At 37.6% G+C, this 25995-nt stretch overlaps 2 protein-coding genes across 7 annotated transcripts in view; both read left to right on the top strand.

Moving 5' to 3' along the window:
- The first annotated feature begins 55 nt into the window (after positions 1-55).
- Nedd4 lies at positions 56-10197 on the top strand. Of its 4 annotated transcripts, none has more exons than XM_064138860.1 (9): positions 56-1783; positions 4295-4495; positions 4575-4907; positions 5312-5424; positions 5550-5688; positions 5965-6090; positions 6693-6743; positions 7150-8528; positions 8878-10197. In XM_064138860.1, the coding sequence occupies exons 1-9, from the start codon at positions 1628-1630 to the stop codon at positions 8978-8980; spliced, it is 2601 nt and encodes an 866-aa protein (XP_063994930.1). In that variant the 5' UTR covers positions 56-1627; the 3' UTR covers positions 8981-10197. The 4 variants fall into 4 exon arrangements, with proteins under 4 accessions (XP_063994930.1, XP_063994932.1, XP_063994933.1 ...); XM_064138861.1 differs by lacking the exon at positions 56-1783 and adding an exon at positions 3210-3421; XM_064138862.1 differs by lacking the exon at positions 5965-6090.
- Positions 10198-11560: 1363 nt separating this feature from the next.
- LOC135173107 (semaphorin-1A) overlaps positions 11561-25995 on the top strand; it is a 44946-nt gene continuing 30511 nt past the window's right edge. For all 3 annotated transcript variants that reach the window (XR_010301249.1, XM_064139735.1, XM_064139736.1), the window contains exons 1-2: positions 11561-11964; positions 24139-25415. Coding sequence is in view for 2 of the 3 variants with exons in the window: in XM_064139735.1 (XP_063995805.1) it covers positions 25304-25415 (112 nt within the window). In the remaining variant the exon portion in view is untranslated. The remainder of the gene's footprint in view (positions 11965-24138; positions 25416-25995) is intronic.

A 25995-nucleotide genomic window follows, 5' to 3' on the forward strand; every position in this document is an offset into this window, starting at 1 on the left:
GGAAACAAATTCACTTATTTTTATTTGCCAATCACTTCTCGGTAATTTTTCCTTAATCGAAATGAAATCACAAGAGTTTCGTTTTCCCGGTGACATCGATCGTCCTAAAAGTTTTTATATCTCTCTGAGATCAATAAATATTCTTGAAACAGTCGTATCGGCTTATCCCGGGTCACCCCTGCAAACTTATGTTACCGATGACGAAACTCAACTACGCTCTTGAAATTCAAATTTGAAACAATGTTGTTTATCCTTCAATGATCCATCCGCTACTCGTCGGATCATCACGCTATGAATGTTAAATGAAAGTTCATGGCGTATGAAAGAAGTGATGGTCTGTACAAATGTTTACGAAAAATAAAAGTCAAGAAAGATTGTGACTGTTTTTCCAGTAATAGGATCAGTGGTATTTATCGTGGAGACAGTTGGGTGGATGAATTCGGATTATAAAGATTAATAAATATGTGAATATAACGAGAAACGACATTAAAAACGCACGGTTCAATGAGTTTTTAAATCATGCATGCAAAAATTTATCAGTAAAGCCTAGTGAATTAATTAAATAATTCTGTCAGATTTCTATTCAGGCTTTGATGAACTTCTGACCGATTTTATTTGAATAAGAATGGTCTCGAAAATTTATTTCTCATGAAAAAATCTGATATTTGATGAGAAATTAGCATTCCACTAGTATGTGTGATTTATTCTCTTCAGATATGTTCTACACAATTGTCCCCCCGCGAGAAATTTCCTAAATCTTTTTCAGCCTACTTTGTTTTGTTCTTATCAATAAAATTGAACAAGAAACTCAGATAATCGGTGCCAAGGAAATTCTACGGAAAATATCTGAACAGAATTAGTGACATTAACACATAAAATTCCAACGATTCCCCCGATCGAGAAAGTAAATGACATCTCAGCAATCTCGTCCCCAAAACCATTAAACAAGAGACCCCCTTAATTTCCAATTATTTCTTATCACCCACGACCTTGAGCGCATCAGCTCCATTCTCATACAAACGTTAATTGAAGATTATTCGACTAGAGTTACTCATGAGATATTGAGCCACAAAATTATCTCACATACTCAAGTACCATCGCACGTATCTAAAAATTCTTGTTTCCCCCCAACTATACAATCATTCGGTTATCTCCGGCGAACTGAGGCACCTTGCTCTCCTTATCAAACTTGTGTGCGACGATTTTCCACTTTTTGTCTGGAGAATAAAAAAAAGAGAAGGGAAATTTATTCAGTTTAGTGAGTGTGCAGTGCTTGTTAACACGTATTATTTTTCTCAATGATTTTTCATTGTCTTCGAGGACTTATTAACCATCAAAAATATATTCATCGACGTCTTTACGTAATTCTTAATTTTTTTAAATTAACGGTGAAGTAGCGAAATTGATGGCCAAGTGATAATGTTTAATCGTTAAGGATCATTGGGATTTTTTTGAATGCTCATGGGCTGACAGGGGATTCCGCTCTCTCTTTCTCTCTCTTTCTGTCTTCCTCAATTGTGATTTAACGTGACACATGACCGATGGAACTGATAAAACAACTTGAAATAAGGAACAGCTGTCAAGTGGGATATGCCCCATAATTTATTGTAATACAGTGCTAAGTGTTATGCCCGGTGAACAGACACATCCAATGTATGCTGGAGTAGAAAGACCATCTCCGAGGAGGAGAGCATACACCTGGAATGCCAGGAGAAGATCTACTAATGAGATCGTTCCACCACAACGCCCTACACGTCTCTCTCTTGCTGAACCACAGCCCATTGTAAGAATAATGAATAATAAAATTAATTTTTGATTGTGCATGGCAAAATTGACAAAAATATTCTAGCGTTTTCTGAGAGATTTTTCAATGAATGTTTCATTTCAACTAATTACGAGAAAATTCTATAGAAAAACGGAAACTATTAATGACACCATTAATAGAAAATCCGCTAGAAGCCAAGTTGAGACGGTTACATTTTTTAAAATGAATTAAATTTTTTTATTGAAATATTTTTTTAAATTTGTTCAGCTTATCGTTTGACAAATTTTTACTTCGATTTTCTTGGTGAGAGAAGAAAAATAGAAAGAAAATGGCCGAAAACCGGCGGGCCCAGAAACACACAGCAACTATGTAGAAAATCAAAGTCATAAAATGGAAATAAACTGAAAAAATAGAGATGTGAAAATTCTGCAACAGCAATCTCAAGAAAAAAAAACATGATAGAAAAATCAAATTCTATTGCATATTTATTGAATATTTTTTATTAAAAAACTAATAGAACAAACACACATAATTCTTTATAGATTTACGATAAAACTTTAAGATGATTCTCCCCCAGTTCCAACACAAATTTCATAAAATTTATTAAAGAAGGCCGTAGATTTTTCTAAGAAATTTTTTAGATCCTAATTATTAAAGAAGAAGAAGTTAAGAGGACTATATGGAACACCTGTAGCTGGTGTAGTCAACAAACAAAGTTTTTAAAAAGTACCTGAGGCTTCCTGGAGAAGGAACAGTGCATTTCAATGGTTTCTTAATCTACCATCTATACATTAATGTTTATGACACCTTTGCCGTTAAAATAAACACACGGGGGAGAAAAATGACGCAAGGCAACGCAATAACTATGACGTTGTGAAGGCATCAGTAGATGTCTGGTTTTGAATTCAGGAGAAATGCGTCGACAAGGTGTAATTAATGGTATTTTCATTGGTGAAATCTGATAAGGTTGCACGTACTTTGAAAGTAAAATGTCAGTTTTCATTTGACAATATCTTGCGTGCCTTTGAAATAAGATTTTGTTTACCTGAATTTTTTTCTGATTGAAAGGTATCCATGGTTGAGAGATTTTTATTTTTTATGAGCTTTAATAATAGGAAGGAGGCTGTTCTCCAGTTGTTTGCGAAGATTCTTTGATGGGGGCTGATACGAAAAATTCAGGAGGCACTTCTCCTTTCTTCACTCTCTCCCTCTAATCACCTATAATTGTTCAACAACATACCACTTATCCTGACAACATGCAGCAAAAATATAACCACTGAATAATTCATCTTCATTTCCAAAATCAATTGTATGAAAACAAACCAAGAAAACCTCAAGCACAGAATTTGAAAAAAAGGTGCCCAGGAGGCGGCGCCATCTTGGAATAACGCAAGTTTATGTCACATCCGTCTCGCATGCAAGATCCCCTCCCTACCTCCTCGCAGAGAGAGTAAAACGTAGGAGTGGGGCTGCTCACACAAAATAGGTTTCCTTCATGGCACACGAAAAAAAATTTGTGATTGAACAAAACTGATATTGGGTTGAGGCATCATTGTAATTCATAATTACACTAGTATTATTAATTTATAACCGATATTAATGGCAGACGATCATGTGTATGGATACGTTCCGACAACCGGCGTCGATGATGACAGTGTACGTAAAATTTGATGTGCTACTTTGACAAGTAGAGGTTGGAAGAAATTATTTTGTGTCTCGTGAAGGCTGTACGTTGCTGTCAGTGTCTCGAACACTGGGCCGATAGTCTTGGGGATGGTCAGGACATTGTGACTCTGAGTTTCAAGGAAACCTTCATGGTTACGGTTATTTACAGAAGGACTATTGAGACTCTTGGGGAGTCGGCTGAAGGAAATGGTCGGACTCAGCGAATTGTGCAATGCAATTAATGCTGTGATGTTTTTTCACACTCGTTCGTTTTTGTTCGATGAACCGTGGGGGTTGGGTTCCATTCATGAAGATTGGTTGAGTACGATGTAGCGAAGGTGTTGGGGCTGATGATGGATAAGGAGTGCTAACTATGGGGACCAGAATTTCTATGACGGTTGCTGATTTTCCACATGACGAAGTTAGGTACAAGGAGGATGAGAGTTGCTGTTAGTTGTCAGCTTGTTGTGAATGGAATGTTTGGGGATCTAGTGTTCTTCACGTGAAAATTCAATTGTATCGAATTGAAGGTCATCAGCAAGAATTATTTTCAGTAGTGAAATTTTATGTGCTACTTTGACATGTAGGAGTTGGGAGGAATTACTTTCAGAATAATTGCCTTGGAGAGGATCCAGACATTGTGACATGAGTTTCAGTCAAGTCTTCATGATTACAGGTTTAGTGTGTAACATAGTTAATGCTGGGATGCTCTTCCACACTCCTTCGTGCTCCTTGCTTGACGATTTGTCGGAGTTTTGCTTCATTCATGAAGTGAAATCGGATAGGAAAAACCTTGAAGCTAATGATGAGTCGGGAATCCCCTCTTTTTGAAAGAGTACTGATAAAAGCTTTGATGATTTTCAGAATGACGAAGCTACCAGCAGGCTGAGATTGCGAGTAATCGCTGGTCATCACCTTGCTAAAAAGGATATATTTGGAGCTAGTGATCCTTACGTCAGGATTGATCTCTATCCAATTGAAGGGCATGAGACACTTGACTCTGTACTTACTAAAACGAAAAAGAGAACACTCAACCCTGTTTGGGGTGAGGAGTTTATTTTCAGGGTGAGTATTGCATAGGGGATGATCTCTCACATATAAAAAATGTCAAATAATTACACTAATATTTCTTTATGGCACCCAGGTGAAACCGAGTGAACACAAATTAGTACTTCAGGTATTTGACGAGAATCGTCTCACGAGAGACGACTTCTTGGGGATGATTGAGGTGACACTGGCCAATTTGCCCAAGGAACAAACGGGAAGAACGATACTAGCTAAACAATATATTCTGCGTCCACGTAGTCATTCCAGTCAACGGTCCAAGATCAAGGGAACCTTAGAGGTTTATCACGCGTATATTGGGGATTCGTCAACTCCAGAGAGCAACGATGACAATGTTTCGGATTCTGGGGGATGGGAGTTGCTGGATCAACCGAGTCCTACCTCAAATAATAGTCCTATTCAACAGTCCGATGTAAATATACCATTGATTATCGTGTATAATTTTTTAAATTTCCGTTTATTTATTTACTTTTAAGATTGTCGATCTCCATAGGAAATTGTTTTGAGTTTTCAATTGATACAATTCGTCACTTATAATTAATATTTATTCATAATGATTTAATTTTCTTGAAGCTACATTGTTTCTTTCATTACGGTTTTATTGAATGTTTATGAAAGTTTTTAGTTATCGTTCATAAAAAATCGTCTGAAAAATCGATGGAAACTTTCTAAATACAAACTTTTCAAACAACTCGGGAACTTTCTCGAAAGCTGAAACTGCATTATTGATTAATTGAATAGTCATACACTTGTAGTACAATTTTACCACTGAAAGGTATTGATGCGACATATTTTGAAATGAATATCTTTTTTCAGTCGACACCAAATGGCCCACTGCCACCAGGTTGGGAAGAGCGTCAGGATGCAAATGGGAGGACCTACTACGTCAATCATATAGCTAGATTCACCCAATGGGAGCGACCAACCTCGTAAGAAATAGAACATTCTATAAAAATTCTATTTACCATACTAGGGATGGATTTGGAAGGAAAAATTGAGGGGGGTACCCTGGTAAAAAATTCTGCAATTTTCTAATCCCATAATTTTCTTTCAGAACTAATGCCGCACCAGTGGGAGGTGTTACTGTAGAGCAACGAAATTTAGACACAGCAGCGACTGAATTCCAACGAAGATTTCATATAAGTGTGGACGATGCTGAGAGTAGATCCCATCGTACCTCAGCCATTAGTCAGGTAATAGAATCATCGAATTGTTCATGACATTGACACATTGGGTTGGATTACTGAGAGATTATTACCATAAGATTAACTAGCTCATCTCTTGGTGGAGGCATTACTAATTATGTGTTTGCTTGATATGGAAAATTACACCATTCATTCGTCATTCCTTACTGGTGCTCGTGAAGCAATTAGATCTAGAGATTGAGCTTAGAGAGACATTTCTTCTATCGTTGCATGCACTAATTATGTTAAAATGAAAGATGAATCATTGATGCATGTATGTGTAAGGATCGGGAATTGACTCGAGAGGAAGACGGAGATAGTGATAATGGGGGAACATTCGTTGGTGATGGTTCCTCTGACTCCGGACTGTCTGTCGACCAACGGGGGTATCTAGCTGAGGGTGATGATCAGGTACTCGATAGTTGATTTGCTCATTGCTTTGTTGAGGACTGATCCTCTTTCGAATTCGATTATTCAGTGGAGAAGTGGTGAGAGGGAATTGAGTACTGTCTCTAGTGAAGTCGTAAATCGAGCTAAGTTAGCTCATCTCTACTCTCTTTTTTGATAAATATCTAAAAAAAAATATTCAAAAGGGTGAAGTTTTTCTACTACATTAGATATTTATCAAAAACCAAAGGTGGAAATGAATTACCTTGACTCGTTCCACAACTTCAAGACTGATCGAAGGATTGTCGATTAAATTTCACTTTTTTATGTTCAGTAAAAATTTTGACTATAAAAAGATGAAGTGAAAAGGGGTAACAATTGAGGACTATGACTCGATAATAATATATGAAAATTTACCACTTCACCAGCGAATGAGGCACAGCAATTTTCTGCACGATTTGTCCCATTCGTCATTAGTGTCTAGGTGTGAGAGCTTCGAAAAATTCTGAAAGGCATAGTGATTTTTAGATCAAAATTCATTGATCGATGTATCTGGCAGGCAAACATGTATCACAGTGTCAAAGTTATAAATTAAAGAGGAGAAATCTTTAAACGTATGCCTACAGAGTGACGATAACGTTGACAGTCCGGCAGGATCTAGACGGTCTTCCGAACAGGTAAAATAATTTTATTTTTGCATAATGCTTTTTTTCCATTATTATATCGCCGCCGTATAACCAGAGGGGGATAAGCAATGTGTAGGTACATAGCTGCTACGCTCCTTGGGTTCTGCGGCGACGATATCCACACAAAGGAAACGTCAGGGGCAATACGAACGATGAAAAAAACAATTTTTCATATTTCTATTTCTATGTGATTTTATTTTATTTTATTTCTCAAAGATTTCTGAGATGAACAATTTTTTGATACAATTTTGATAATTTGTTAAACATCTGATATGTTTGAAAATGCATTTCAAATCTGTGCTCTTTACATAAATGAATGACGTGACGATTAGTGAGGAATTTCCACTGTGTATATAAAACAAATTCTGAAAAATAATTTTATAAAATCATTGCAAAGCCATCATTACCGATTCCCAATGGCGACGGCCTGCCCCCTGGCTGGAGCATGCAACTCGCCCCAAACGGTCGAATGTTCTTCATCGATCACAACGAGAGAGCAACGACATGGGTGGATCCACGGACAGGTCGACCCAGTCCAATGCCCAATCACAATTTGCCTTCAACAACACCACGAAGTGATCTTGATCAGTTGGGCCCCTTGCCGGAGGGGTGGGAGGAGCGTATTCACACCGATGGTCGTATATTCTTCATCGACCACAACACCAGGACAACCCAGTGGGAAGATCCACGTATGTCCAATCCTCAGATAGCAGGGCCAGCTGTACCATATTCACGTGATTACAAATTGAAGTACGAATATCTGAAAGCACAACTGAGAAAACCCAGCAGTGTGCCGAATAAATTTGAAATCAAAGTTGCACGAGGCAATATCCTGGAGGACTCGTATCGAATCATCAGTTCGGTTAACAGAGTTGAGATATTAAAAACTAAATTGTGGATTGAATTCGAGGGAGAGGTGGGTCTTGACTACGGGGGACTTGCCCGAGAATGGTTTTTCCTGCTCTCGAAGGAGATGTTCAATCCATATTATGGATTGTTCGAGTATTCGGCTATGGACAATTACACTCTGCAAATCAATCCATTCTCTGGAGTATGTAATGAGGAACATTTAAATTATTTCAAATTCATCGGGCGTATCGCTGGAATGGCTGTATATCATGGAAAGCTTCTAGATGCATTTTTCATTCGTCCCTTTTACAAAATGATGATCGGTAAGCAAATTGATCTGAAGGATATGGAATCAGTAGACTCGGAATACTACAATTCCCTCCTCTGGATAAAAGAAAATGATCCATCGGAACTGGAGCTAACATTTTGCGTGGACGAAGAGAGTTTTGGCCATACATCCCAGAGGGAATTGAAGGCTAATGGTGCAAATGTACCCGTGACAGACGAAAACAAAGACGAATTCATAAGTTTAGTGATTCAATGGAGATTTGTATCGCGTGTTCAGGACCAAATGAATGCATTCCTCGATGGTTTCAATGCTCTTGTGCCACTCACACTTGTCAAAATATTCGACGAACATGAGCTCGAACTTCTCATGTGTGGTATTCAACATATTGATGTCAAAGATTGGAAAAAAAATACCCTCTACAAGGGGGATTATCATGCTAATCATATCACTGTCCAGTGGTTCTGGCGTGTTGTATTGTCTTTCAATAATGAAATGCGTGCCAGACTGTTGCAATTTGTTACCGGCACCTCGAGGGTACCCATGAACGGTTTCAAGGAGTTGTATGGCAGTAATGGACCACAGTTGTTTACTATTGAGAAGTGGGGAATACCAGAGAATTATCCAAGAGCTCATACTTGGTAAGTATTTTTCAGTTTTTCATTAACTTTTGGTGAACAATGGTGTAGATCGGAATTTTTCAGCCTATATATCACAGTTGCCTTTAAATTTTACATTATTTATATTTTATATTCATTGCATTGAATGAATTAGATAATTGAATAAAGAAAAGTATCGGACAAAATTAATTATAATTATCTTATTGAATTTAAAGTGAAAACCACTCAGTTTTTTACAAATTCAATAATTAATTTCACAGAATTATAATAGGGTGACTTAAAAATTCTAAAGATTTGATCGATAGTTATCTCAATTATTCGGACGAAACGAAATTCATAAATAATTTCATGTATCAATGAATATTTTCAGTTTCAACCGAATTGATTTGCCACCATACGAGAGTTATCAGCAACTGAGGGACAAACTAATAAAAGCAATCGAAGGTTCGCAAGGATTTGCTGGTGTTGATTAGCGCGAGATACCATTTTTTATGATAATACCTGTATTATAATGTATATACGTACCCACGGATATATACAAGCTTTACGTATCACTTCCCGTTAAAAAAAATTGACAACTATTCCCATTAAAATTTGCATTGATTTACATTGTCCACTCAATAGTCCCCTTGTTTTTCAAGAATTAAACAAAATTTCAATTAGTTCTTCTAGAGTTTAAAGCGTGTAAATATATTTATGAAAAAATTCTGTTACACTATGTCCAACTGCAGAGGTAAGAGTTATAATGGTGGCATTCTCTTAGGGAAATGATGATAGTGAGACGATTGCAATAAGCCCATACTGATTAATTAATTTTTCCAATTGTAACATAGAGTAACACTTGAAATATGCCTGTTTTAATATACTGTATGGAGTCCTTTGATAATTAGGGGCATGCGCTATCGATGTCTACCTCTTAGTCATGTTACCTTTACTGCTGAATTTATTTCGGAATTCTCTTGCGAAATTCCTTCAGGAATTTTAAGAAAAATTATTCCCCGATATTAAATTTAAGAGTATTTATTCCATATTATTTCCTTGAAAAAATTAATAATTCGAGAGATGACAGTTAGAAATGAAATATCAAGAAAAAATTATATGGAGAATATATTAGCGAGGAATTTTGGGGACGATTAAAAACAATGAAATTGTAAAAGAAATTATTCCGGTCAATTACAAAAATTGAGTGAATCTCAACCCTCATGGATGCTGTCAGAAATATATGCAGGGCATAAGAAGACAGACAAAATGATTCTCTTAACGAAAGAAATAGAGGAACTGTCAACATTCGACTGAAAATCCATGACTAAGCAGTAGATGTCGATCGATACAAGATATGTAAATGATTGAAATGACATCATCAAAATTACTTAACGATGGTAACGTTTTATCGAATCATGTTCTAGCAAATAAGATATATATTTTTTGAAATGTTAACGAATATTTTAAGGGTTTTAACAGGTGGAACGATAAAAAAAAATTGCGAAAAAATGAAAAAAAATGGAACTATTTTTTGTTAGCGAATATACAGTAGACAAATTTTACATTAGTATCACTGATATTTAATTATTAACAGCGGATTATGCGTTTTTATTTCCAACGTGGAGGCGGAATCGTGGGAATGAGATAAATTATGTAGCCGATATTAAATTCATGTATATTTCAATTATAATGACTTGATTAATAACAAGTGAATATCATTTGACGATTGCTAATATAAAATTACCCGTCCGAAAATGCTAATTAATGAGGTGCCACTATTGCTTAGTTTGCACATGAAATTACTGACCGTGTTTTGAGGGAAAAAGTTTTTGGCTTCATTTGAAAAAATGTTAACATATTTTCGACGCAATTTCTCCCCGAGAATCTGATATTGGGACCCCCGATATATTTTCAAAAGGAGCTTTTGAATATAAATATGATTTTTTCGGGGCCAATTTGATATGCAAAATTGGATTCCTCGAGAAAAATTATGCAAACATAATATTTTTAATTTTTTTGAGACGAATGAAAACATTTATTCCTGGGGTCAAGCATTAATAAATATCTCTGGATTTTTGGAACATGGAAATTGGCTGTTTGGATATAAGATTGGACACTTCCGTCTTCTGTGGTTTGTCATTCGAAGGAAAAATTAATCATGAAAATGTGAGAGATATCAACGCCAGAGGTACATTCCATCCCGCTTGCATAGCTTTAATAATAATCCCAATTTTTATCAATAAAAAAAATGAAAGAATAAAAGTGACTACGAATATTGATAGAACCTCGGCAAATGGCAAACGATGACCTACAGGCATCGAATAAAAAAAATAAAGAGAATATACTCTCTGCTTTTCCACTATTTGATTACTTTGAAATTCTATTATTATTTTCTTTTTTCTCTGTTAGATGAACCTGTTAGGGTTCGGCTGTTATTCCAACCGACGTTGCACCATTTTTTCTTGTAAATAAATTTCAATGGAAGAGAAATGTACAATGCATGATTATTAATAAAAGTGCATTCATAAAGAGTTGGTGATTATTGTGAGTTATGGGTTAATTTGAAGATTTTATAGGGATTGAGTCCTTTAATCTTTGGTGATTGGATGATTCATGAAATATTTAAATTGATAAAATATATACACTAATTCTTCAGCGACATAGTGACCTACGGTTAGTCCATTATTGACGAATTAGTTATTATTTAAATCGGACGTTTTTAACAAGGCGTAAACTCTTTTTTGAATTCCTTTTTTCTCGTACTTATCCGAGTTTTCTACTTCACTACAAAACTTGTGAGGTAAGTATAATTTTTTCCATTGATATCGACTTATGTTAAAATGACAATGAATTTACAGTTCGATACGATTCATTATTTAGGAACGGTAGGGAATCCTTAATTAATTAATTATTTCACTGATATTTCTTTGGATCTTTTCAATATACAAAATCCAGTTTCGTCCTCCCGAAAAATTCAAAGTCTCCCGCGCGTTGCAACCTTCCCCAATCAATGAGACCAATGCCCGGAACCTGACGTCATCCCCACGCAAGATGGCGGCACCATTGTCGCATCATCATTCTCCTGTGTCGGCGCAGTGAGAGAAAGAGAATAAAAGGGAAAAGACAGCTGGGAAGTGTGTAACCATCCACACATCGATTTGGTGGGCCCCAGCGTGTATCGTAAGACCGTCTCGCGATAAAACCCAATAAAATGTGTTGAAAAAAAGCCCCATAAAAATCGAATCACGATGACTCCAAGTGCGTAACAGTGCCAGTGTCTGGATTAACGAGTGCTACAACGAGTGTTGATACATTCGACGCTTGATATGGTGATATAGACAGGCCGAATATTTTTTTTGGCATTTGGTTATGCGGTGCTTCTGGTCACGGACAGCCCCCATTCAACCCCCGTTTCACGTTATTCACGACGGAGGGAAGCCCTGCATGTTTCTCCCGTGGAGTTCACTGCATTGCGGTTAGTACAATAGTGTTAAATAGAATAAAATTGTTGAATTAATGGGGAGACCGATGATTTTTTTATTCGGCAAATTTATTTCGTTTCAATAAATATGCCCCCGGAATTGTCGCTACCGCACGTACTTTTCTGATGAATAAATCAATGAATTTATATGCAATGCACTCTTCTGCATCATGATTAGTTCTCTTGCATACATGCCATCGAGGGTTCATTGGCCCCCTTCCTCTTCTTCCCTCTCGTTGTCGTGTGAATAATATAGGTTACAGTTCTAAATGCTTTCCTTTTTTGCTCTTCGCCCCCATCTTTCTACCACTCCCTGAGTCATCTCTCTCCTTGGTGGAATCATTTTTATGGAAAATTAACGAGCAAAGGGTGAAGGAGCTGAGTGAATATTGTGGGGGAGGGAGGCAGCCGGATGATGACGTCGCTTTGGTGAAATTATTTTTTTGTCATGGGGCGTCAATTATTCGTCGTCTGAACAAAGCGGTGATTAGGGAAAATCATTCGTGAAGTCTTATTTCTGATCCATTGCTTGGATTGCTTTGAGAGGCAGATAATATGGGGAACAGCGGAGGTTTTGGAAGAAAAATGTCCAGAAGAATGAGGATAATTAAGTTTCATATAGATTTTTAAAAATTTGGCATTTTCTATTAGAATATAGAGTGAAACTGGAAGTTGAGGAATATTCTCCAGCAGAAGAGTCTGTTAGAGGATATTTAGGGGTGCGAGAGCCAGATGGTTATATGCACAGATGTTTTTTGATTATTAAAAAATTTGTAGTTAAGTTAAACATATTTATATGCCTCTCGATTCGCGTGAGACGAATCTTTTGCTACTTAAAAGTCCATAGAAATTGATAATTGTCAACTTAATTGTGATTTCCAGACAATTGGGATTTCAGCAATCCATTTATCTGACTTTTTCGGATTTCTATTAATTCCCACCGAATAAATGACCAGAAATTCATAATTTCAATATATTTTTGCTCTTCGTCCCCATTTCCTACCACCCTCTGAGTCATCGGTCTCCCCTGTGGCACCATTTTTATGGAAAATTGACGAGAGTGAGGGGTGAAGAGCATTGCCAACGAAGGGGACATACGAATGATGACATCAGTTTTAAGATTTTTTTTTGTTTTTATGGGGTATCCGGTATTGTGCTGTGTTGGAACAAAACGTTGATTGGGGGAGATGATGTTCGGCATTCTGATTTCACATTCATTGATTAAATTTTTTTGATAGAAACAGAAATGCAGGACTTCAGGATAAATGGAAGTTTCAAGTGATATTTCTTGTATAAAACTCAGCAAAGGGCCAAGTCGAGTCAAATCATTTTATTGCTGCGCAACGAAATAAAAATTTTAATTCCTTGAATTTTTTATCCGATTGAAAACATCTGCATTTTCAAAAATTACCGAACATTCCGCGTTCGGGGCCTCTTCATGAGGCAGTAATACGCAAGAGCCAATTATGCTTTTTCATATTGGACTGCTTATACGATTATTGCAGCACGTTCAACTTGAGCTTATTGGCCAATGTGTGACAATTGTGGATTTTATTACCCAGTTTTGGTTCAACTTTACGGGCACCGACATGGATACGACCGTGAAGTTGTGCCACTCAACGGGCATTCGTATTCTCAAGATTGATTGATATGATGAGCGAAATTCACGTGATCTCGTTTCTATTGGATTATTTTCTAACGCTTGAAAGCTCTTCATTCAGTGGTTTTATTAGGGATTCAATACACCGTATCTGCCGACCGCAGAGGACTCTCAATTGTGCAATTGATGTCTCATTCTTCAACTCGCCCCCTCCCCCTCAAGCTAATTCCTTTCTCCTTTTTATTCTTCATGGAGGGAATATAAAGAGCTACTCGGGGGAATTACTGACGTCATTTTTGCGGAATGCAGCTTGGTTTCATATGTGATGTATATTTTTTAAAAATTTATTGTAATTATAGTTAGATGATTCACTCTTACAATTTTTTACAATATTGGATTTCTCCCGTAGGAGTAGGTTTTCAAGGAAAATATCGAAAAACATTTTTTGTTGGATATTTAATTTTCTTTGGGCCCGGAAACTCGAAATGAAAAAAATATATATTTATATACATTTTTTCGTATTGCTCCACTTAGTCCGCACCCTCACACTGTTAATTCACTAATGCTCGTCATTGGCATGCGTTTTACGTATAACACAAAGTCAACGACATCGACAATAGAAAGGGACTCAGAAAATAAGTGATTGCGTATCAATGGGGATTAATGAAAGTCTCTGGGAAAATATGTATTGAAATCAGTATTACTGTAAGAACACGAATGTAACCCCTGTCTGCAATGCAGGGAAATTCATTTTGCACACACTTGAGGTAGCATCTGGAGGACGATGGAAGATGTGTTATGCGTGCTGAGAATTCCCTGGCTTTCCATGCTTTGTTGGGTTTTTATATAGAGATCCGTAATCTGGTCACCAATTGGGTTGGGGAGTAGCCCCTCCCATTCCACTCCAGCTCTCTTTCTCTTCTTTGTTCGTCCCTTCTGGAATGGAACGTGGATTATATTATACATGTACGTGAATTTGGGGTGGAGTAGTTTAGAAATATGAATGTTGGATTATTCAATGGAAAAGTGGTCGAACTTGACTGAACAATTCTATATTTACATTGTAGTTAATTTTTTAGTATCCCATTAACGAGGATTTGAAAGATGAGTTTTAAGGATTTTATTTAGATCAAATTCAATTGTACACAGGAAGTGACTTTATGGTTTATTAATCAACCCGTTGGTTTATTCGTAAAAAATGGTCGATATTTTTTTTTCATTGTGTCAGCTAGTGATTTCAGAGGAGAACAAACTAACAATCAAGTTGAAATTGAATGTTATCAGTATATTTTTTGTTTTTCATGGCATTATAAAATAATATATCTACAAAATCCAACAACGAAAAATATCTCTTGTTGTTGACTTTGAAAGGATGTCGTTCCAACAGCACATGATCGAAACCGTTAGCAGTTAATTAAAATGTTTAGATATTTTATTCGTTTCGTTTTCCACTATTTCCATCAACGATGGGAAATGAAAAAATCTACTGTCATGCCGTTACAAATGCATCAAAAATTTCCCTCCAGCGTCCAACACTCACATTTACAGCAGTCAATTATTTTATTTGCTCTGTTTGCTCATAGTCATACATGAAATTGCAATATGTACGCGTGAAACGAGAGTTTGCAATTTTGTTGAAAGGAAGGGCCGTATTCGATTGCATGGGCGGCAAAAAAAAATATCACACTGTTCTAGGCGAATATTTTTCCCTCGATGCTTCGCAAAAAAAAAAGTATTTCACGCTGGGTTGTTTCCGAGTTTTTACGAATAGGAAAAACTTTCTTAATTTCATTTATCACTCGTTCTGCTTCGAAACGTACGCGAGGAATATTCTCTGCTATCGGGATAATAAGTTAATTTTTGAGAAAATAGAGACGTTTTTATAGAGGCATTTTTTTAAAAGTGCATTCTATGGAAAAAAAATTTCCTTTGATATTTTCTACTGAATATGGTGTAGGGAAAATTATTAAAATTATTAACTTCATTTTTTCAAACGGTGCACGTGGGATTATCTGCAACATTTCCAATTTTAACTGTATCATTTTTATTATAAGGAAAAATAATTTTTAAATTCTCTCACGTAAATCGGTTCCACTGAATCAAATCCTCTCACGTTGAACGCACATATTTTCACTGAAGTAAAATTTTTTCCAGAGATTTTCTTTCGCAAGCAATCGTTCTCGAGATAAATTCAAATGACAAAAAACGTTCTCCTCGTGTTATTACACTTTTCTCTCCTTTGACTAGGGAATTATTTTTCCACCTAGAATTGAAAAATCATTGAATACTCGAGAATTTTCCGTATTCTCCATTCATTCCCTCCATCTTCAACCCATCACCATTATCCGTTACCGTTAAAGTCACATCCAAGAGAGCCAGTACGGAAAATAGGAGTTTGATTGGGACAGAGGGAATTTCAATCGTAGTTCAGACCTCGCTCGGAACAGTCAGAATCGTCCTTCGTTTTTACCTTAGTGTCGTATGTATTCGGTACATACATACACTCGTTTTTCTATTTCACTCTTGGCGCATTTCTGACGTTTCTCGCTCGTCGCCTACACTCCTTTTCCCCCCTTACCCAATGGCCCTTTTCTATCCATTTCCGTTTCTCCTCGTAAATAACATTCGTACACACACCATTCGACGCTGGAAAATTCTCTCAATTCGCTACTTTTTCGCGTATAGGAAGGGGGAGGGGTGGGGGAGGATTCCACGAGTGAAATGAAGATAGAGAGAGGAGTCGTATCTCGCAGCCAATCAAGTGCATCCCATGTACATACCATAGACTTTCATATTCCATTGGTAACGTGGAGGCACACATCACTGACGATTTTACGAGTCGTGTAAGACCATTAGCCATGTGTCTCTGCCATTTGTTTTTTGATTATATCAATGTTTACGATGACAATGACATGATAAATTCAGATTTTACGTTTTCAAGAGTTGTGACAATTTTTTTTTGCTAGACCTCTTAAGAATAACTGAGAAGGGAAAATACAGCCAATTTCCAGAGATATTTTATTAGTAAAAATTTTATGTTTGAAGAGTTCTTCTCAATTCTCTATTTTAAAAAATTCTATATAGAGTTCGTGATAAAACTCATAAATGATTTTTTTTCAAAAGTTCCAGGCAGTTGAAAAAATAATGTCTGCTGTCGTCGTACTTCTGGGAGAGGTACAATCATACATGAGCAGATATTCGAAAATCAGATTGATTTTTTAATTATCCTATATTTGTTGCCATTATTGTTGCACTCCACTGCGCACAGAAAGTATCGAATCAATTCCTCTTCCGGCCAGAAAAGAGAAATTGAGGGGCAATTAATGGGACGCATTGACAGACATTTGTCACCCATGCACACACCAATGACATAACAACGTGGGTCTAAGAGAACGTTATAGCATACTCTGTATACATTTATCGCTTCCGGAAGTAGCGTAGAGTGACGTTCACCAACTCCTCTTGGCTCTACATCCGAGAGCCTCTCCTTCCCTTGCTCACCCTCCTTTCACGGTTGGAAATGTATTCCGTATGTACAGAAGTGCTTAACCGAGCTATACTACTCTGAGCCCCACACGAGACGCCAATGACTTTCCCTCTACCTGTATACATATGCGTAGGGCAATAGACGATGCACGGTATGGGGTGGCTTTGGTAAAATGAAAGAGGCAAAATACTTCATCCACTCTTATATTAGCCGTGCGTTTGCGAATTCCATTCTCTCCTCTTCATCATGCTCCATACCCTTTTCATTCATTCAATTCACTTTCTTTGACCTTTCTCGGGTTTTTCAATTTTTTTCCATTTCCTTTTCGCATTTCAAATTTTTTTCTTTCTTCATCCTGTGAATTTTCTTTTTCATCTGTTTACGGGAAAAACTCAACAAAATGGGAATTATTGCTGATTGTGTGGGGGTTTTATACTCGGTATTCACGGGAGGAATAAAACATTCCACTGGGATGAATAGTATTCATCATCATTAGCGTCCTATAGAGAAAAAAATATATATTTTTTTTTTATTCTCTGGTGGAATTTTATTATTCATATACAGTGCGGGATTTATGCATTGTTCCTGGGGTATACTATATGTAAATATTGATGGGAACAAACAATGGAAGTTACAGACATGTGTTTAATGTGCACGAGGATGGGCGAAGTATTTGTTTACCATGGTATTAGAATTAAGGCTGTTTATTTTTGAGGGGTCGACGAGGAGATTACAAAAAAGTTTTTTGACATTGTTGAGCTTGAGTACATCCAGCTGCATTTATATATCATGTTTTATACGTGATTAGTTTGCATTTTGAACTGGGAAATGAGATTTTCTCATTCCTTCTGAGAGATGAATAAAATTTTTTTTATCAAATGTTGATTTACTTGAGAGAGAGAAGTATTTATTTTTGTAAAATTATATTTCTTGGATTGAGTCACTTCCAGGGCAGCTTAATTACGTTTCAAGTTGACGTTCACAATCCTATTGCTCTTCTTGAGGATGATTATGTTGCACAGGCAGAGATTATCTTCCAATTAAATCTGTTAGTAATTTTTCATTTTCTAGAGGGAATAATCTCGATGATTTATTTAGTGTTTATGATTATTGAAGGAGTTTACTCAGTGTTATAACTGAACTGGAGAAATAGGGTATTGAAAAAATAAATACTTTTCTGGAGGAAATAGATATTTGACAAAAAAAATTTTTTTTGCCATTGCAAACATATAGTAGAATCATAAATATTTCATCTTTTTATAGAAACCTAGGATAATTTTTATGAAAAAAAAACCTTTCCGTGCATGATTACCCTCTCCGTGTGTTTGTGAAAAAATATTTTACTTCTCCCAGTGTATTTCCTGGTATAAACCGTGCAATTGACCGGACATAAAAATCGTTAACTGATTATCCTTCGTAAATACTAATTTTTCTTCTCAAAGAGGCGTCACGCAGTGTAGTCCCCGACAGTTACACGAGCGAATGGATTCCACTCCATTTGCCTTCAATTCTGCATGGCACGTTGCGTGTTCAACGGGGAGAAAGAGAGTGTTCACCCTCTTATTTTACTTACTGTTGAACTATCGTTACGGGCTTTTGAAAAATGATGGAAGTAAATATTGCTGAGATTTCGGTGAAACCCTCTGCACATGGGTGAGAATGACAGTTTTTTCAGCTCTCACTCTGTCTCTCTCTCTCTCTCTCTCTCTCCGTCGCGCTCTCTTTCAATCGAGAGGAGTTTGAATAATGCATGTGTAGTTAACATAAATTGTAAAGCGAGTTTCGGTGTACGGTGGGAAAACATCGTCATCGATTTCAGGAGTGCGCTGGTGCTTGAAAAAAAAAAATCGGTAACCGGCTAGTGTATTTATTCTGTGTTAGAGTGGGGCAAAACAGGCCATTCGTTACTTTACGGTTTTTCTCAATTCTTTCTATTTCGTTTTTATGAGGACATAGTGGAAAATGTTTGAGCTTCAGGGAATTTGTTTTATTTGTCGACAAATCGATTCTGGGAAGCTTTTTGAATATAAATGAATCCATTACGATTTACTGATTTTGTTTGCCATTTTGCAAGTGCCCCGCTGAATAGAATGCTGCGATTTTTGCATCATAATTCATTTGCATATAGAGATAATTTTCTCTTTTAACAAATATTTTTCAATTCCCTTACAAATTTACTTAACCTTTCACAGATTTCGAGAATTAAGGACAATACATCAATTGATAAATATAAGTATTTATGTTATTTTTTTATCAACAAAACAATTAATAGAACTATTTTGTCAATAGCTATGATATGACAAAAAATTGGTGATTAAAAATTGACCAATTATAAATCATCCAATCAAAACCAAAAACAATATCTTCAATTGCCATTAATTCAGCTTGGACACTGTGGAATTGGAAAAATTTCATACCATTCTGGTGCTTTACTTCAGCCCTTAAAAATAACACTAGCTTAATTGAAATAGGATCATTCATTCAGCAGATATTAACCATAAAAAAAGTAACATCATCACAATCCGAGGTACCAACAAGGCCTGTTCAATTTCCCGATCTACAATTCCCTCATAACTGTAAAGGAAAAAAACAATAGTTATAAATATCGATCACCCCATATTGTGTGTCCCTCCCTCCCCCAACGCTTCCCCTTTCCCCTCGATCACCCGTATCCGCCGTGATAAACAATCTCGAGCACGTATTGTTTCACGATACGATGCAGATAAACGCCTCGTTAAACGCGAGGAATACAATATCGAGTGAAAAAAAAAAAATTCCCATCCTTTGACATTCGGTGAGAAGAAAAAATCTTCAAAAGGTAGAAAAACTACAATCGTAAACAAATATATATATCTCTCCCCCCCCCCCCACCACCACATTTGTTTTTGCCTCTCCTCTCTTTATTCAATGTTATTTCTATTTATTTCAACATGAATGAACAAATGAAAGAATGAAACGTAAAAAATCATATACTGTTATAAATGCTGGTATGTGTTCAACCGGCAGCTGGTCGATTACGAATGTATTCCCCCACGATAATTGGAAATTGATTGGTTGGCCCGTAAAGTCGAGCCGATATTGGCAGATCCCAGTGTACACGTTATCACGCGGTGCTTTCAGAGGGAAAGGGAAAAAGGAGAGAAGAGTGAGAAGCTCATGGTGAGGGGATGAGGGGTGTAGTGAAGAGAGAAGGGGTGAGTTAGATGGAGTGGGGGGTCCTGCATGGCGAACCACATTCCCGACGTTTCCCAAACCGACGGCAGCCCTCTCCTCTCATCTCCCTAGTCCATGGGCTCGTGTTGTTCGGCTATTGATCCCAGGGAAAACGGCCTCACTTTCCCAGTTGCCGATGTAGATCGAGGGGGGAAAAAAAATCATCAGTCTGATTCGACGTACGCCGAGGGCATCCGTCTACCTGCGGTATTTAAGGAGTCACTCGGAGCATTTGTAGAATCTTCTCGCTCCCTTCCGGTTTCCCATATACATGCATTTGTTGGCGGATTAGGGGGCTCATTATCAGCCAATTTCAGCTGAGTATTAACCTACGCAAAATGGTAGCTAATCTATTTTTTTCGCCCCCGTGGCTAGGAGGCTGATCTCGGATTTGTATTCCGAGGAAAATGAACTGTCGCAAAAATCGAATTTAGAATGTTGGTAAATTTTTTTCCGCATTTGTGAACCCCCCAAGTGCCAACGAAACCCCCAGACACGAAGGAAACGTGAAAAAACAATGTTTCTTTGCTCCAGCAGCCAGGATGTTGAATTTTTTCGCGGAGGAAAGGGGCAGAAGGAATGATTCAAATACTTTGATCCTTCCCTTGTCCGTCAAAATTAATTGCATTCGTATTCTCCTGTGAGTAGATCCTCATGAGAAAAAAAAACCGACACGTTTGTTACGTCCTTCGTTAAAAGCAGAGGATGCGAGAGGAAAAATGTTAATGGAGAGACAATGAGTTTACGAACAAGGCCAAATGTTAGATGGCTCTGGCTGATACTTTTCCCTCGGTTGTTTCCTCTCACCTAAAACTCGGAAGTGACGTAACAAAGTTACCGGTCGTTTCGGAAGTGAATCGGTATTTCATTCGAGTTGCCGGGGTATGACCTATAGTGCAAGCTCTGTCGCGCGCTCCGGCCCTCTCTCAAGTATATCACATTTCTGGTGTTCTCTGCAGGGTCTCCCTACCTCCCCCCCCCGCCCCCCTCTTGCTTACTAGCTCAAGCTAGAATGCCTCACGACTACTCTCACAGGCTCACCTTCGTTACGGCCATGTACCTCACTAACGCCGAGGAGCAGTTTTCTAATACAGTTAGTGTACTTTCTCAGTTATTTAGGTGGACGCAACGAAATGCGGTATCGTTCGTAAATTTTTAATTCTTCCTCCATTATCTCTCGAGACGAGTACCTCCTTATTTTTTTAAACAATTTCCAAGTTATACATTGGGGTTTTTTCACACTAGATGGGTGGCAAAATTTTTCTCGATGTCAATCTTTTGGGGACATTTGAATTCACCTGAATTTCCTTCCTTTGTAAACAAAAAAAATGTATCTGTAGTCGAAATTCAATTGATAGTATTGATAGTTCGTGTGCTACTGTAATTTGGAAAAATATGACTTGCTGCGGTTTACGAGATTTTTACGGCCGTAACAATAGGCTTTCCCGTTTTTATTGGTGTTTAAGGATCTGTGTAATTTTGGAAAATTCCCAGGTAGACATGATTAACCTTTAGGAACCAGCCACGCGACCCTCAGCTGGCCGTTGCTGTCGGAAAATCATAAATTTTCATGGAGTTTTCGGAATTCAAAATTCTCCCGATAGCCAATTTAATTAACACATACTTCCATATACATTGGAATGAACACAAATTTTATTGGAATTTTATCAATATTTGAGTTTGCCGGATCGACTGGCAAAAATAACAGAATAAGTGGAAATTCTATCCAATAAAGGATCAAATAATTCGTGACCAATTCAATTGGCACAGCATTCAAAGGGAAACCGAAATTGACATAAATTTCCTCTCTCTCTCTCTCCGAGGAGGTGCGAGTCAAGTGGTCGAGCTCAACGAATGAGTGGTCTTGAATCGCTATTAGATTCATAACCCCACGCACAAGATACGTTAGGGGAAAATCACCCTCTGATCAGCGTATTTTTGCCTGAATAAATAAGTAAAAAGTGACTAAAGATCAGAGAGTAATTTGTCCTGAAATTGCAAAATTCATCAAGAGTGCTGTGAAAAAGGAGGAATTTTTATTGTAGCTCGCACGGCACAGTAAATTTTCACTTTCGTCCATTCCCGCGTCATTCGCATCGTTGCCAGGAAAAAAATACTGTACAGGTGCGGTAAATTTCACTGTATAGAGAACCATAATTTTTGCATCCACAGATGTCGATTCCCAGCTCAACAAATCGTAAGATATTATCCACGAAAGTCATATAATTTTTTTTATTTTTAATGGAATTTGTTAGAGGATCGTGTCCACTATAGAACAAAAAAAAAACAGAAATAGATAAAAAAGAAATTCTTATGAATGAGGTACAGAACTTTCAACTTTTTAATGAATTTTCTTGATTGTTTTAAATAACTACTTAATGTTTCAGTGGGAAAATCTCTTGATATTTTTTAGTCTAAAAATACGACTCCTTCATTTGTCTCCAGGGACACTTAGCACGAAAAATCCAATAATTATTTAACGCTTGTGGTATTTCATGAAAACCGTCAGTCGACAATAACCTGTGGTACATTAAAATTTTCCGTGATATTTCCGATTATTTTTCCCATCCAAATCTTGGCCAATAGGATTGCACCATTCGACGTTATTTTGTATAGTCAACATGGTATTTCAGCGGATATTCTTGGAAATTTCACTGGAAATTTTGCATGTTGATATATATAAAAAAAAACAAATGTTGAAGTAACCCTCAATTGTATCTGACAGATTAAATGGCAATTCGTTGAAAATTATGTCTCATGGTGCAATTCTATCGGCCAAGATTTGGATGCAAAAAATAATCCCCCGAATACCACTCGAACTTCGAAATTATCTGATATTTCCCTCAAGGTTCCCTGCAAACAAATAAGCTCGTCAAGTTTTCCAGAAAAATCACTCGCGCTTCGCGCTCGTGATTTTTAAACTGGAAAACTTGACACGTTCATTTGTTTGCAACGAACCTATCGGGAAATATCCGATAATTTCGGAGCTCTTGTGGTATTACATGCGATAATTTTTCTCCAACTTTTTTCCTCGCTTGTGAATTGAGTGGAAATGCCCCAGAGAAAACGTGAAATACCCTTAACAAGAGGGAATTCATTCTCATCATTTTTTTTTCCGTGCTCAGCACCATCCATTAAACACCCTTTTGTCCCCCGATTCCATTATCTCACCAAAGTAATAAACAAATACCGAAATAAATACACGTGGGTTACGCTTCGAGTGTTATCCCCCGTATGATCTATGTACAACTTCACAATGAACAGTTACGTATCCAGGCGCATGTATTCACGGATGCATTCATACAATATACGCAATGTATTTACGTTTATACAGGTACAAGGCGTACCTCGCGACCAACGACAATGATCATCCGGTTGAGTTTATCGACTTCGGGGGGTTGGTGAGGGTAATATCTGGCTAGTACATGACCAGAGTAAACAATAAGCCCTGTGCATCCCTCCCTCTCCCTTCCCATCCCATCCCCCTTTCGTTCCTCTCTACGCACTCCACATACACGTTCTAACCAACATTTCTCTGTCTCTTGTGTCCATTAGCATACAACCATAACCACTAAGGTCTAATTTCATCGCGCCTGCGTTTCACTATTATCTCGAGGGAATACTTAAGGCACACGTCCAATGATTAATCGACTCTGATATGAGCGGCGAAAGTGAATTTTTCCTTTTTCCCAAACTGACATTTTTTCTTAAGAAAATTGTGATGAATTTTGGGGAGAATCATGGGAGGGAAATCGATTTAAGGAAAGGGCTGGGAAGAGGGTGAAATAGTTTGCACACAAATAGAAAAACTATCCCAACACAATCATTTGTAAATATAATAAAAATTTTGAATTTTATCTGTTCACAGATCGGCGATCCAATCGTCAGTCCCAAATCCCCAACATGTGGATAACATCCGCTGCATAACAAGGTGGAGATCGAAGCGAAGAGGACGAGCTCGTCTTCTGAAAATCCTCGAATTTCCCCTCTCCCTCCCCTCCCCTCGTATCACTCATCCTCGCGCGTCTCCGAGCGTTTTCAGCCGCCCTCAGTGTTGGTCACTAATTCTCCATCTTTTTCACCCAGCTCTCAGCCGTTTCGATTTCCCGACTCTTTCCCCCCTCTCCCCCCTCCCTCCCCCTCACGGGTGCTTCCATCCTCCCTCCCCCCTTATTTTTATTTTTCCTCTCTATATTTTTTTTTAACTAACAATTCTTTCCTCTCCACTCATTTTTTACATTTAATTTCAACATTCTCGATTTTCCATCCCTCTCCTCCTCTCAACCCCCTGGTGATCACTAGTCTACCTACTTCCCCCACGTTCACGTGCGCAGATGACTGTTGCGCATAAATCTAAAACCACCACCCCTTGAGCCCTCTGGCGTATCATCTTGACAACCATTGGTTGTTAAAAAAAAAGCTCCCCCCCCTCGAAGAGTCGTCGTTTGTCCTCGCGTGTGTGAAGGTCCACCTCGCCCTGTTTCACCTGTCGCGTTTCACCGGTTTCGGCCCGCCGTGGCCCATCCGGCGTGTCATAAACTTCAGCCTGCTAGTGACAAAAGACCCAATGGCATCCAAGTAGATATACTAATAATTTCCGGTTAATTAGTGCTGTTATCAATGAAGTGAGTGATAAAATCTAGGGGAATTAACGGGAGATAAAGGAAAAGATAACAAGTGGCCAGTATGCAGAGGCGCCGGACCGATGTTGCCATGAGCGACCTCTCAACCCTGGCGACGTTTGAAAACCAAGACTGAGACTGACGTTATTTCAGTTGAAAAGAGTAACAGTCTGTTCCAACATCGTTAAATGAATAATTTTGAAAAATTCTCCTTGTGATGCTTTCAAGTACATTCGATCGATAGTCGTTTGTCCCCTTTCCCCTCCCATTTGTTTGTATTTTCCACGTCATTGTTGGAAGCACAATCCCTCGCAAATTGTCATTCCGGTAATTAAGTGGTGATTATTGAGGTTCATGTGATTTTCGTGTTTTTTTTTAACTGGTGAATATTGGAGTTTATTGTGCATCAGGATGAAGTCCAACGTCATGCAACTGTTCTTCAGCTGCTGGGCTATCACAATGTTTAGCTTTGCCATTGCCGCATGGCAGGAGAATGTCAGGCCGAAGATGTACGTCCAACTTGGTGAGTTATTATCTTCATTATCTTTCAGTAAGTTTAATGAGTCGGCGCCAAGTTAGCTAAAAGAAAAATAACCAAATCTCTGCCCCTTCCCCTCCCGAGTTTGATGATAATGTTGGAAGAACAACAGAAGAAGGATGCAAAATGTGAGACTTATCGGAAAGAAATTCCTCAGCTCTAGATCAGATTTAAAGATATTTGGAGAAATAAATGAAAGCAGAAGTGGAAGCTATTGGATTCCACTTCTTAAAGCAGAATAAAAGTTTTAGGTCATCATTTCTTGGGAGGAGTCAAATATAAGCAAAAACCAATACCAGCTGTTGTTCTTTTAACAACCTCCACCAATTCCGATTGCGATCTTTCTTCAGAGTGCACTTCCTGAAGAGATTGCGAACAGTTTATCCAGGGGAGTATTCGATATTGGATGCTTTTAGAATAAAATAATTCAGCCATTTTCTAACTATAGTCTCACTGCTATAAATCGTCAGTCTGTTAGTGTATGATGCATGGAGCAGGTACATAAGCTTAATCTAACTTTATGTAATTTCAAGACTTTAAATGACAATGAGGTTATGAATAAAAA

This window comes from Diachasmimorpha longicaudata, chromosome 2 (genome assembly GCF_034640455.1).
Source record: "Diachasmimorpha longicaudata isolate KC_UGA_2023 chromosome 2, iyDiaLong2, whole genome shotgun sequence".
NCBI lineage: Eukaryota > Metazoa > Arthropoda > Insecta > Hymenoptera > Braconidae > Diachasmimorpha > Diachasmimorpha longicaudata.

What these genes read in the sequence shown, in the direction of transcription:
- Nedd4 (XM_064138860.1), top strand. Translation starts at nt 1,628, where the DNA reads ATGCCCGGTGAACAGACACATCCAATGTATGCTGGAGTAGAAAGACCA. An exon ending in GTCCTATTCAACAGTCCGAT is followed by an intron (nt 4,908 to 5,311) that starts GTAAATATACCA and finishes ATCTTTTTTCAG; the next exon opens with TCGACACCAAATGGCCCACT. An exon ending in TATCCAAGAGCTCATACTTG is followed by an intron (nt 8,529 to 8,877) that starts GTAAGTATTTTT and finishes GAATATTTTCAG; the next exon opens with TTTCAACCGAATTGATTTGC.